The sequence below is a fragment of the Crotalus tigris genome, unplaced genomic scaffold (genome assembly GCF_016545835.1).
Source record: "Crotalus tigris isolate CLP2741 ecotype Arizona unplaced genomic scaffold, ASM1654583v1 scf7180000024337.5909745, whole genome shotgun sequence".
NCBI classification, from domain to species: domain Eukaryota; kingdom Metazoa; phylum Chordata; class Lepidosauria; order Squamata; family Viperidae; genus Crotalus; species Crotalus tigris.
Window position 1 is genome coordinate 3048645 of NW_024100507.1, and position 13301 is coordinate 3061945.

General features: G+C 43.0%; 1 protein-coding gene across 2 annotated transcripts in view; it reads left to right on the forward strand.

Annotated features, from left to right (window-relative positions):
• Nucleotides 1–6760: 6760 nt before the first annotated feature.
• FAM20A (FAM20A golgi associated secretory pathway pseudokinase) overlaps nt 6761–13301 on the forward strand; it is a 59901-nt gene continuing 53360 nt past the window's right edge. Inside the window, exon 1 of one of the 2 annotated variants that reach the window (XM_039325457.1) lies at nt 6761–7408. In XM_039325457.1, the coding sequence (XP_039181391.1) occupies nt 7062–7408 (347 nt within the window). In that variant the 5' untranslated portion in view covers nt 6761–7061. The remainder of the gene's footprint in view (nt 7409–13301) is intronic. The other variant, XM_039325456.1, reaches the window with a different exon arrangement.

The window sequence follows — 13301 nt, forward strand, 5'->3', positions numbered from 1 at the left end:
CACTTAACAACCATGTTACTAACTTAACAACTGCAGTGATTCACTTAAAAACTGTGGCAAGAAAGGTCATAAAATGGGGTAAAACTCACTTAACAACAGAAATTTTGGGCTCAGTTGTGGTTGTAAGTTGAGGACTACCTGTATTTTTAGCATTGAAACAGGAAGCACAAATGGAGATGGCACCTAGCAAGTCATTCATCTTCCATTTGCTTGTTGCTGATCCGCATGAAATCTCTGGTTATCTAACAGTAATCAGAAAGAGAGTTAAAATGTAAATATGGAATATTAGGAAACTGCCCAGTAAATATTATAGCTAAAACTCCATTATAGCTAAATGGCACATTAGTTATTGGCTGGTACCACTAAGGGAGCAGACTATTTTAAACTTCTGCATCATAAAACAAATCTTTGCTCATTCAAAATAAGTCAATTGGGAGGTGTCTTACATTTAGAACCTATTTTGTTATTTGCTGCTTTTTTCCATGCAGGACAGTTTTATAAGAAGGAATACATATGTAAGTCCTAGATAACAGCTTTTTTTCTAGTTCCTTATGTTGCTTGTCAACCGTATCAAGTGAAGGGTCCTATCAGTTTTCAGAATTATCAATATGCTTCTAGTTTTTTAGATGCTAAATTACTGGACTCATTCTCAATACTGTTGTACAGACTATGGAAAACAATAACATTCCAGATCAGACCAATTCTTCATTACCAAACTTAATTATTTCTGTTGGTTTTTCTGAATCTTTGAAACTCTATTAAAGGTAACAAATTTTTCTCTGTTTAATAAGTCATTTGGTCCCATCATGTTCTTGGCTAACCATTTTTCTTTTTCATCATTTAAGCCTTTATGTGCAACTTTCTTAAGATTCAGTGTTACACCAGGCTACACAGTAATGTATGTACTATACTGATACAAGATGTACAGTAACGTTTCATTCATGTAGCCACAATGGAGAAAAACAAACCTTAACTTTAAAACTTCCACTTATGTTGCTGTTGAATTAAACTACACCTGTCTTAGTTCCTTTGCTTAATTATGTTATTTAATACTAACATCTTGGATAGAGTAATTTACCAACAGCTAGTAATAAAAAAGTACTTTAATTACCAATTAATGATAGTTTACTAAAATAATTTGAATATTTTTATAACTACTTTTAGTTTAACTATTAAAATGTTTTGGCTGCCTAAAAGAAATGTTAATATGTAACCTGATGTTTGGGCTGAATAGGTCAAACCAAGCAGCTTACTAGACACAGGGACTTTAAACATTGACTTTATTAAACAGTTTGTGTAACTTCTTCTGTTTAAAATGGATCATTCATTATCAAAATGCTTTTGGAAAAGTCTGTGATTAGTACCAAAACCTTAAATAGATTATGCTAAATGGACAGCCCGACCCAACTGTGGTTTATTTATTTAACATCAGCATTTTTCATAGAGCTTACCCCTAAGTAAAGATATTTAGTTTTGGAAAAGCAAAGAAACCATGTTAGCCAGAAGAACTATGTTAAAGTACAACTGAAAGTAGGGCTTCTTCAATCTGGAAGATTTTTTTAAAATATACACATTTTTGAAAACTTCAGATCTGAGAGTGAAAAAGAGAAAGAAAAAAATACCAAAGGTATCAACTCTGCAGGATTAGAGTCCTAAAAATAGCAGCTAAGAGGAAATGCAGACAGGGTGATTAAGCTCCAGCTTGTATTCTGATGTTTGGGTTGCCTTCAGGAGTGTCTGAAAGCCTAAGACTCAAGCAATCATGATTCTATCTTTTTAAAATAACATCCAGGTGTAGTTGTAGGTGCCTGAAACTGAATACGCAGGTTCTTCAGAAGATAGAAAATAAAACTATAGAGTTGTTATAGAAACAAAGCCGGAGATAAATTTAGACAAGTGTTACTAGGAAAAAAACAAACAAAAAATAAATAAAAGCTAAAGAAGATACTGGGTCGAAATCATGAGCCCTTGGAGAACAGACAGTCGCAACTTCAGATATGTTTTGTTGCTTTATAAATTACGGATGTATGCAAACAAATGCATTATGGGTTAATAAATAATAAAGATCTATAGATTGGGATCATATAACACACTCCCCTATAGATGTAGTTGGACCCCACAACATCATTTCCAGAGAGCCTAGGCAACAATGGGAGTGGCCATCTGACCATACTTTGAGGATAACAGATTGCTCACTCTGCTGTTAAGTACAGTAGTCAAAACAACACTGCAGCTCACAACCTGCCTCTATGATATTACTTTGAGGCAGCTGTCCTTTTCATGAAATCTGAATATATTCATAGGGCAGTCAGTCTCCTTAAAAATGCTATATCCTGCATCCTAATATTCTTACTTAAATAGCACTCCATAAAATAAAAATATGATTTTTGTTATTAATGGATGAATGCAATTCAAATTGTTATGGAAATTAACTACTAGCAAAAGCAGTTAAGCTACAACAAAGTCTGAGTTACTGTTCATAACATAGCTATAAAACTGCCTGCATTAGTTTAAATTTAACCATTGCACATCACTGTATAATTCCATTATAATATGATGTGCTCTTTTAAAAGCTAAATTTATGATTTTTGAGTGCTACTGCGTTCCTCAACTGATTTGCTTAAAATAGGCTTCCCTAAGATGCTGTCTTCCAGATACGTTGAAAATTCTGTTACTAGAATTCTGTAGATAGCAGATTGGAAAAGTCCATTTAAAGGGTCATTAATACAAAGAGAAAGCCCTATCGTTATTTATTTATTTTATATGCTGCCCCTTTCACCTACAAGGCCACTCTGAGTTGCTTACAAATATAAAAATATAAATATAAAAACAACTAAAATTTTAAACAGCTATATACTAGAATCAAGGAGATGGACGGCATCTAGAATAAAACTAGAATCAAGGAGATGGACGGCATGAGGAGGAAACCTTCTAACCCAGGGATAGGCAACCTTGGCTCTTTTATGACTAGAATCAAGGAGATGGACTAGAATCGAGGAGATGGATGGCATGAAACTAGAATTAAGGAGATGGACTAGAATCAAGGAGATGGACGGCATGAGGAGGAGACTTTCTAACCCAGGGATAGGCAACCTTGGCTCTTTTATGACTAGAATCAAGGAGATGGACTAGAATCAAGGAGATGGATGGCATGAAACTAGAATCAAGGAGATGGACGGCATGAAACTAGAATCAAGGAGATGGACGGCATGAGGAGGAGACCTTCTAACCCAGGGATAGGCAACCTTGGCTCTTTTATGACTAGAATCAAGGAGATGGACTAGAATCAAGGAGATGGATGGCATGAAACTAGAATCAAGGAGATGGACGGCATGAAACTAGAATCAAGGAGATGGACGGCATGAGGAGGAGACCTTCTAACCCAGGGATAGGCAACCTTGGCTCTTTTATGACTAGAATCAAGGAGATGGACTAGAATCAAGGAGATGGATGGCATGAAACTAGAATCAAGGAGATGGACGGCATGAAACTAGAATCAAGGAGATGGACGGCATGAGGAGGAGACTTCTAACCCAGGGATAGGCAACCTTGGCTCTTTTATGACTAGAATCAAGGAGATGGACTAGAATCAAGGAGATGGATGGCATGAAACTAGAATCAAGGAGATGGACGGCATGAAACTAGAATCAAGGAGATGGACGGCATGAGGAGGAGACCTTCTAACCCAGGGATAGGCAACCTTGGCTCTTTTATGACTCGTGGACTTCAATTCCCAGAATTCCTGAGCCAGCATAGCTGGCTCAGAAATACTGGGAGTTGAAGTCCACAAGTCATAAAAGAGCCAAGGTTGCCTATCCCTGTTACCCCTATCAACCCCTTCCAGTGGTGAGCGCCCCCCCCCCTTGGGTCCCCAAGCCAACTGGCAAAACCAGATTTTGATACCTTTCCGGAAGGCAAAAATTGATAAACCGTTTCCACCATCGTAATAGTATAATTTATAATAGCCAACTCATCATTTTCTAAAGAAATCCTTGCTATTCATTTATGACAACTGAGAAAAGCATCTCATAATCTTGTTTGCATCAAGCTCGTTGAGAGATAGAGAAACCACCTGCAGAAGGAAGAGTTTACTGTGAATATAAAAAAAGAGTCTGACTTGCTTTTCTTAAAAAAAACAAAACCAAAGACTCGGAACAGATTTAAGATTATTTAATTCACATATAGCATACTCCATGTTATGTCTTAAGTGAGTTTTTAAAGAACTTAATTGAAATTGCGCCCATGGGCAAATTCCTTTAAGGCCACAGCTGGCAAAAACAGTTGCTAAACATGGTAACACCTTGTGATGGAAATAATTCTTAACCCCAGCCCTGATATAATGCTACATCTTACAAAGGCCCATAATTCTCTGGTGACTCCTTGCCCAGAAGAAAATGATTATAAAAGCATCCTGTCTAAAAATGTTATGTGCAATCTTTCAGATCAGCAAAGAAGAACGTACATCTTGGCAGGATAGACCCATAGATCAAAGTTATTTTATCTAGCCAAGAAATCTTTTGATGCGGCCTCTTTCCAAGACATCTTTAACCTCTTTCTTCACACTGGGGTGGAGGTAACAACAACGAAAAAAAATGATTGACTTCAGCTCTCTCATAAAAGTTTGGTGTTTTAACACCATCAAACGTATTTCTGCTTGGAGTGTAAAAACAAACTCTCAGTTGTTTACCTATCTTTAGATCCTGAAATGTTTCCAATAATTTTAACATACATATGGTAAAAGAAGCAATGGGTGGAAACTAACCAAAGAGAGAAGCAATCTAGAACTAAGGAGAAACTTCCTGACAGTGAGAACAATTAACCAGTGGAACAACCTGCCTCCAGAAGCAGTGAATGCTCCAACACTGAAAGTTTTTAAGAAGAGACTGGACAGCCATTTGTCTGAAATGGTATAGGGTTTCCTACCTGAGCAGGGGGTTGGACTAGATGACCTCCAAGGTCCCTTCCAACATTATTATTATTATTATTATTATGGATCATCGCACAGTCATCCAGATGTTCATTAATTATTATTATTATTATTATTATTATTATTATTATTATTATTATTTAGACTTTGCTTTTCTTCCTTTAATCATATTCTCTTTTTTAATGGTTGTTGTGTTAGGACTTTATATAGTTATTGTTATTAGGATTGCTTTTACTCTGACCATGGATGGTATAAATCTTGTTTTATATATATTGTAAGTCACCAAGAATCACTGTGATTGTGGCAGGCTAGAAGTTAGTTGATTGAATGAATAAATGCATATATACATACAGAGCAGACTTAGAACTAATATCTCAGCTCTGTGTTACTATTATTTAATCCTGGGTTAGAGAAGAAGAGGAGGAGCACAGATTTTTCCCACAGTAGTTATGTCCTGTATTTAGTGAGTGTACGCACACAGAGAGACACACACACACCCATGCCATAGAGATCCAATTGGCTTATTCTTATTTGAGAAGATTGGAATAAAAAAGAGGAAGCAACGTCATGGTCTTTCAAAGAAAGATGAGGAAAAACAGAAGAGGAAGGAGTGAGAAGAAACCAGAAGTGGAAAGAGGAATGTGATCTCATGACAGGCTGGACTATTTGTTCAACAACTCTACATTCCATCATCCTCATCCGCTGCATTAAACTGACCAGATGTAATGGAAGGTACAGCTGAAAATCTGCCGTTAAGGAAAGACTATTCTGCTCAGCTGGCCATGCCTCCCTAAAAGGCAACCTTTCAAGGAAACTGTAGCCCAGCATTTTAAAAGAATATATATACAGTAATTGGAGATGCCAAAGACGGTCCAGGATGGTGCTCATAAAAAAAAAAAAAAAAGGAAGGAAGGGCTTTAGCACCAATGTCCAATCTCTTCCCTATCTTCCAAAGAAACAGTGTTTGGAAGCAAGTAGCTTGAATGGCAAAGAATTGTTGCAGAGTAAGGGGGGGGGGACGTGTAAAGTGCAAAAGGAAACAGTTTGGCTTGGTTTCCCTCCTGCCACTGGAGTAGCCGTTAGCCGTCCAGCCACCCCAAATTTGCCCTTCAAGCCATCCGTCATAGCACAGAGTGACCCGAACTGACCAGCTTCTCTCATCTGCACTGCTTTAACACGGTATCCGAATCGGCCCAATACACTGAAACATAAGCTGATCCAATTCACACAATACGCTAAACCACCGTTCAGTCCATAGTTGGGCAGATAACACCTTTTTAGGTCTCTGTTTAACCACGTGATGCAAACAAAACCAATGAGTTCCAAAATCGAGACTTAAGTTGACACGCGTTTGGAACAGATCCCTTCACGAGAGCCGGAGCTCGCCTTCTTCGCGCCTGAAGTCTCGCCTTCCTGACAGCGAAGGGAGGGTCAAGGCTAGAATTCCCAGCGCGTTAGACGGGGCTTTCTGAACACAACCCCAAGAGGAAGGTTGCCTTCGCCCAGTGCAGTTACCGCACCGGAGTTCCTAAACTTGGCGACCGCTCTTTTTCGGGCTGTCTGCTCCCCTGCCTTCGACAGCCGCCGGGCGCTTTCCGCTCTCACTGTCCACGCGCTGCATTCGCCTCGCCCGGGACGTTTCGGCAAGGCCGGCGAGGAAAAGAGACCCGCCGGGGATGGCGGGGAGCAAGAGGCCCCGATCTGAAGGCGCGGCTGCGCTGCCGCCGCCGCCGCCGCGGCGGTTTTGCTGAGCTGAGCTGGGAGGAGGAGGAGGAGGGTAGTAGGTGAGGCTGGTCGTGCCGGCTCCCCTCCCTCCCTCCCTCCCTCCCTCCCCACCCCGAGCAGATCCATCCTTCCAGAGGCTGCACGGTCTGCCTGCCTGGGGAGGGCAGCTCGGGAGAGGCGATTTGGCCAAGGTGTAGCCTTGGCGAGAAGCGGGGCGCTGCCTGCCTGCCTCCCTCGGCCTCTCACCTGCTCCTGCAGCGGCAGCGGGGCAGAGGCCCTGCCTGGGCTCGCCCGGGCTCCCGCCAGCGGTGCGAGGCTCGCCTCCTTCCCTCCCAGCGCCCGCGCTCTGCCCGGGTCGCCCGTGCGTTGCCTTCGCCCGGCCTGCCTCTCGCCGAACGCCGGGCTGACCATGCTGGGGACCCGCCGCGACCGGCTGCTCATCCTGCTGCTTCTCGGGGCGCTGCTCAGTGCCGATCTCTACTTCCACCTCTGGCCCCAAATGCGGCGCCGCCTCGCTCCGGCCGAGACGGCTGAGCCACGCTGCTCCTGCCCCGCCGAAGCCGCCGCCGGTCCAAAGTTCCGGACTCGGCCGCCCGCGAGCGCGCCCGCCAACCGGAGCCGCCAGGCCGACCGCTCCAAGCTGAGGAGGCTCTTCTCGCACCCGCTCTACAGCGCCCCCGAAGAGCCGGCAGAGAAGTTGCTCAGCGGGCAGGAGACGCTGAGCTACTACCGGCGGAAAATAGCCCGCTGGAACAGGTGCGTAGTCCCGGGCGGGGAAACGCGGCTCTGGCGCCTTTCGCGCAGAGCGAGACCCGAGCCGGAAAACCCGCTTGTGGCTGCGATGCCGGCGGGAGCCCCCGCACGTGCGTGTGCGTAGCCCCGTGGCTAGCTGGTTTCTTGGGCTCGCGCGGAGAGAGGGAAAGTTATTGGGGGGGGGGAGTTGGTGCGAGGTTTGGTTGCAAAGTTCCAAAGTCTTCTTCCTGAATCTGATCTCGGTTGCCAGCTGGTTGGGAACTCAATTTCAGTATCTCCGAGGAAATCTCTCGGCTAGCAATAGCAACAGCACTTAGGTTTATATACCGTTTCACAGGGCTTTACAATCTTCTCTAAGCGGTTTACAGAGTCGGCATATGTCCCTCCCCCCCCAAAAAAAAAAAACTGGGTCCTCGTTTTATCGACTTCAGGAGGATGGGCGGCCTGCCTTCGTGGAACGGGCCAGGGGTGGGGGGAGGGGTTGATGGTCTCTTTCTGCTTCCCTCATGGGCAAATATGTGCTGGGTCAGATTGGCAGTTTCCTCACTTCTGGTTGCACTTCTAGATTCTTATCTCTTTGAACACTCCTCACGATCCTTCCCATTCTTGGACCTGTGCCGGATTCTCAGGCTGCAGTGCCCAGAGTGGCTTCAGCCAAACGGTGGCAATCAGATTTATGCTGAACAATCTGCTAGAATAGCCTCAAGCAGGACAGATTGGTTTCTGCCCCATTGGCTGGCCTAACCACCCTCAGCCAAAGTTAGAAAGCATCATTTGCCTCCATCCGTCCCAACCATCCATCCATCCCATCCACGCAAACACAGACACAAACTCCTAAGTCCTTGTTGTCAGAGCCCATTCTAAGAGTCTGTGCCTTTCCTCACTGTTCTCCATCCATTCTTGAGCCATTAAAAAAACAGCGCCCTGGCCAATGTGCTGCCAGTCCCGCCTTGTGCCTTTAGCCTTGGTTCCACCTCACTGCAGTCGCCCGATTTCCCTCTAAGCCTAGGTGACTAAGCCTTCCACACCTTAAAGGCTTAGATGGTGGTGTAAGAAGGAGACTAATCCTATTGTGATACCACTTCGGCTAAGAACAGCTTAAGGCTGTTACATTTGGGGATGCCTGCAGAAAGCAGAGCCAGCTGGTGTGTTTCTCTCTCTCTCTCTCTCTCTCTCTCTCTCTCTCTCTCTCTCTCTCTCTGTGTGTGTGTGTGTGTGTGTGTGTGTATGTATGTTGTGGGTAAAGGCTGGCTGAGATGTTATTCTTGGACATTGTTCTTCTGTAGGATGGGACTACAGAAGGGGATGAGCTATGGAGGGAGCCTAACCAAAATGGCTGTGGCAGGGGAATTGCACCCTCTGGAACCACCACCTGAGAGAATCCACATTGTGGAGAATGGCTGGAGAAATATTGTCTTTGATGGTGTTGGTTGGGAACGAGTCTTTTTTCCAATGTAAATTAGTCCCAGAATTAAGATACTGGTAGTCTTCAATTTATGACCATAACTGGGACAAGAATTTCCATAGCTAAACAAGTTGGTTGCTAAGTGAGTCACACCCAATTTTACGACCTTTTGGGCCATAGTTGTTAATCAGTGCAGTTATGAAGTGAATCTTGAAGTTGTTAAGTGAATCCAGCTTCTTCCATTGACTTGGCTTGTCAGAATCCGGCAGGGAAGCCTGCAAATGGTAACCATATATGACTCCCGGCCTCTGCAACAGTCATAAATGCATGCCGGTTGCCAAGTGCCCGAATTTTCATTATGTGACCACGAGGATGCTGTAAACCGTCGTAAGCAGGGGTGGTTATCCCTTTTTCCAGTGCTGCTGTAACTTTGAATGGTTGCTAAACAAATGTCTGTTTTAAGTCAAAGACTGCCTATATCTGGAATAGGGAAAGGGTAGCCAGATTTAGGCATTTGCCTTTTTTTCAAAAAAAAACCAACCACAATATCCTGAGGACATTAAAGTGGGGGGGAGGGCGCAGAGGTTAATGCCATTTCAGATTTCTACTCTGTTTTAGGGTTATAGCAGGGCTCTCCAAACTTGATAACTTTAAGCTTTGTGGACTTCAACTCCCAGAATTCCCCAGTCAGCATGTTTACAGCCAAAGCGTGTCTGGCTGAGGAATTTTGAGCGTTGAAGTCCATAAGTCGTAAAGTTGCCAAGTTTGGAGACCCCTCTGGGTTATAGGAAGCTGCCTTGTAGAGTCAGACCTAACAAGCTGTCTAACAGTGTCATTGACATGGACAAGCTGCAAGTCCTCAAGAATCCAAGCTGGAGTCTTCTGAATCCATTGTAGAGATTCTAGAACTAGATTTGGTATCTTCTGCAGGCAAAGATATTGCTGAGCTATAGCCCTTCCCTAGGTTAATTCTGAGTTGGTCTACACCATCCTTCTCCTATTAAATACCTTTTTAAATATGCTAGGACTAGTCCAGGGGTGGGGAACCTTGGCTCTTTTATGACTCGTGGACTTCAACTCCCAGAATTCCTGAGCCAGCCATGCTGGCTCAGGAATTCTGGGAGTTGAAGTCCACGAGTCATAAAAGAGCCAAGGTTGCCTACCCCTGGACTAGACTCTCCCAGATCCTTGGCCTCCACTCCTACAGTCTCCCATCCTCCTCCTGTAGCCAAGCTCTTACTGTGCTGATCGCTAATTCTGGGAACTATAATCCCAATATTTCTGGATAGTACCAAGTTGGGAAAGGATGATTATCATGAGGTATCACAGATGTTTCCTTTTCTAATAACTTAATTAACACCAGAAGCACCTGCACCTGGCTGCACTCTCCATGAGGAGTGCAGATATGAATATGTATCTACTGATACCAAGTGTGATTCTATTCTTACTTGCCTATAAATAACAGCAGTCGCTGTGTTAGCTATAAGCCTTTTTTTTTAATTACTCGGTTAATAGAAGTCATACTAAAGTGTGCAAATATCTGCATGCCCTGAACGGCATCGGGTCAAGCTAAATGCAGGACCATTTCCCCTGAAGATATCTACCTGTCCTACAAGGTCAGATGAGGTTGGTACACCCCAAGTCCCTTCCTTTAAATCAGCGGTTCTCAACCTGTGGGTCGCGACCCCATCTGGGGTCGAACGACCATTTCACGGGGGTCGCCAAACAACGCAGTCCGCCATTTATTTTCCCCCTTTTCCTTAGCTCCCTTTTATTCTATTGGCTTTTGAAAGCCAATAGGATAGACTCTCTTGAATAGAGTTTAATTCTATTGGCTTTCAAAAGCCAATAGGAATTGTCCAGGCTGTCTCTGCCCTGCTGAGCCCATCAAAAGTTCCATTCTGCAAACGGTGCTGGACCAGTTGAGTAGTCCTCGACTTACGACCGGTTGAGTAGTCCTCGACTTATGACCAGTTGGGGGTCGCAGCATTAAAAAGGTTGAGAACCACTGCTTTAAATGCTGCCATTTGATGGCACCCAGGAAGTGTGCCTACTCCATAGTTGTCCCTACCTGGTGGAACACCCTTGCCCTAGAGATCCAGCAGACCTCCATCCTCCTATAAGGTTTGGAAGAGCTGACTCTTCTCCCCCGTCCCCCCAGGCTTTGGGGGAGAATAAGGCTGAAGGCCAGCAAGGTGGAATCTAATGGGTGAAAGAGTCTTACCCCAGGATGCCAGCAGTTTTTATTGCAGTTGTTGGGGGGGGGGTGTTTTGTATCTTTTTTTTTTTTTTGGAACTACCCAGGACTAGGATATCTCAAAGGGATGACCATGTATGTCTTATGAATGAATGAATGAATGAATGAATGAATGAATGAATGAATGAATGAATGAATCTTCTCCAGGTGAATTGGAAGCAAAACAGATGATCCTAGCACTGTACCTCTCAAGCTGTTGAGCATAATAATACAAAACCTTCAGACATGAAAACTCACGCATAATGAGTGTCAGAAAAGTTATCGGTTGTGATAAGGATGTTCACGAAGCTAGCTAGGGTAAAGCAAATTGATGTCCAAATACTCTGTATTTCCCATTTTGGGAAATATACACTGCATCTGATTCCAATGTACAAGTAGTCCTCGACTTGTGATCACAATTGAGCCCAAAGTTACTGTAACTAAGTGAAACAGTTGTTAAGTGAGTTTTGTCCCAGCTGTAAAGTGAATTACTGAGTTATTAAGTTAGTAACATGGTTGTGAAGTGAATCCGGCTTCCCCATTGATTTCACTTGATGGAAGGTCGCAAAAAGTGATCACACATGACCCCAATGTAACCGTCCTAAATACATGCCAGTTGCCAAGCATTTGAATTTTTATCACGTGGCCATGGGGATGCTGCAACGGTTGTAAGTGTAAAAAACGATCATAAATCCCTTTTTTTCCCAGCGCTGTTGTAACTTTGAATAGTCACCAAATGAAAGATTGTAAATCGAGGACTGCGTCTTCCATTATAACAGTGTCTTATGAGCATTACCTATACACCTTTTTAAAAAGCAAAATCAGCCATTACTCCAGTGTTTCTCAACCTTGACAATTTTAAGGCATGTGGACTTCAATTCCCAGAATTCCACAGCCAGCATTGCTGGCTGTGGAATTCTGGGAGTTGAAGTCCTCCTGCCTTAAAATTGTCAAGGTTGAGAAACACTGCATTACTCTCATCCTATTTTAGAAAAAGTCACACTTGCCCCTTAATGGTGCAAGTCTAAATCCAGTGTCATCCTTATTGAAGGATTTGGTCAGGATGAAAATTTAGGGAAGCTAAGCCTTGTAGAAGTGAATGGTACAGACAGTTCCAAGATTCAGAACATGAAATCCGTCCTTTTGAAAGGAGTATCTTTGGTGGCATGACCTTTCAAAAATTGACAAGCTCTTTATATTTCCTTTCTTCTTCTAAGAGATGATGACAGAGCCAAAATGTGACCATTAAACCAAGGTATACTTAAAAAGAGTAAAGCAGGGGGGAAAGGGACTGAAGTGTGCTGAGGTTGACACCACAGTGAAATGAAGTCAAGTGCACAGCTGAGAAGATTTTTCTAAAGATTTGAATTCATCTTACAGTTGAATTCACAAAAGTCTTGCACCACTCAAACAATCGGCCCTATCTATAGCATGTCAATCATTTGTGACCTTAAAAAACAAGCGAGTTATGTAAGACTTCCCTGTCTAGCCACAGCAGGTTCTTCTTCGTCTCCAGAGTCTTCTTGAAAATCTAGGGAGAATATAATATATATAAAAAAGAATGCTTACTGATGAAAATGCAAGTCCTGGTGTTTCACACTGCACTAAGTGCTATTATGGTTTGTTAGCTTTTGATTTAGCAACGCGTATGAATCCAGCCAATTGTGGCATATGTACCTAACCATGGTTTAATGTGTAAGAAATCAGTTGCTGTGAATTATGATTTGCAGTCCAGATAGTCCTCGATTCACAACTACAAATGAGTCCCAAATTTCCGTTACTAAGCAAGACAGTTAAGTGAGTTTTGCCCCATTTTATGACCTTTCTCGCCACAGTTGTTAAGTGAATTGCTGCAGTTATAAAATTAGTAAGACAGTTATAAAGTGAATCTGGCTTCCCCATTGACTTTTGTTGTCAGAAGATGGCAAAAGGTGATTACATAATCTGGGGGCATCACAACCATTCTAATTTTATGCCAGTTACCAAACATCTGAATTTTGGTCACATAACCATGGAGATGCTGCAAGTCATAAATGTGAAAAATGGTCATAAGTCATGTTTTTCAGTGCCGTTGTAACTGAATGGTCACTAAATGAACTGTTGTAAGTCAAGAACTACCTGTAGATGCAGAAGATTGGTTCATTTATGTAAATCAGGTTAGTATTAATGTACATTTAAAGTGACAATAAAGTTATTATTCTATTCTATTCCCAGAGACGTCCATTCATGATGCTTAAAGTTTAATATCAATGCTT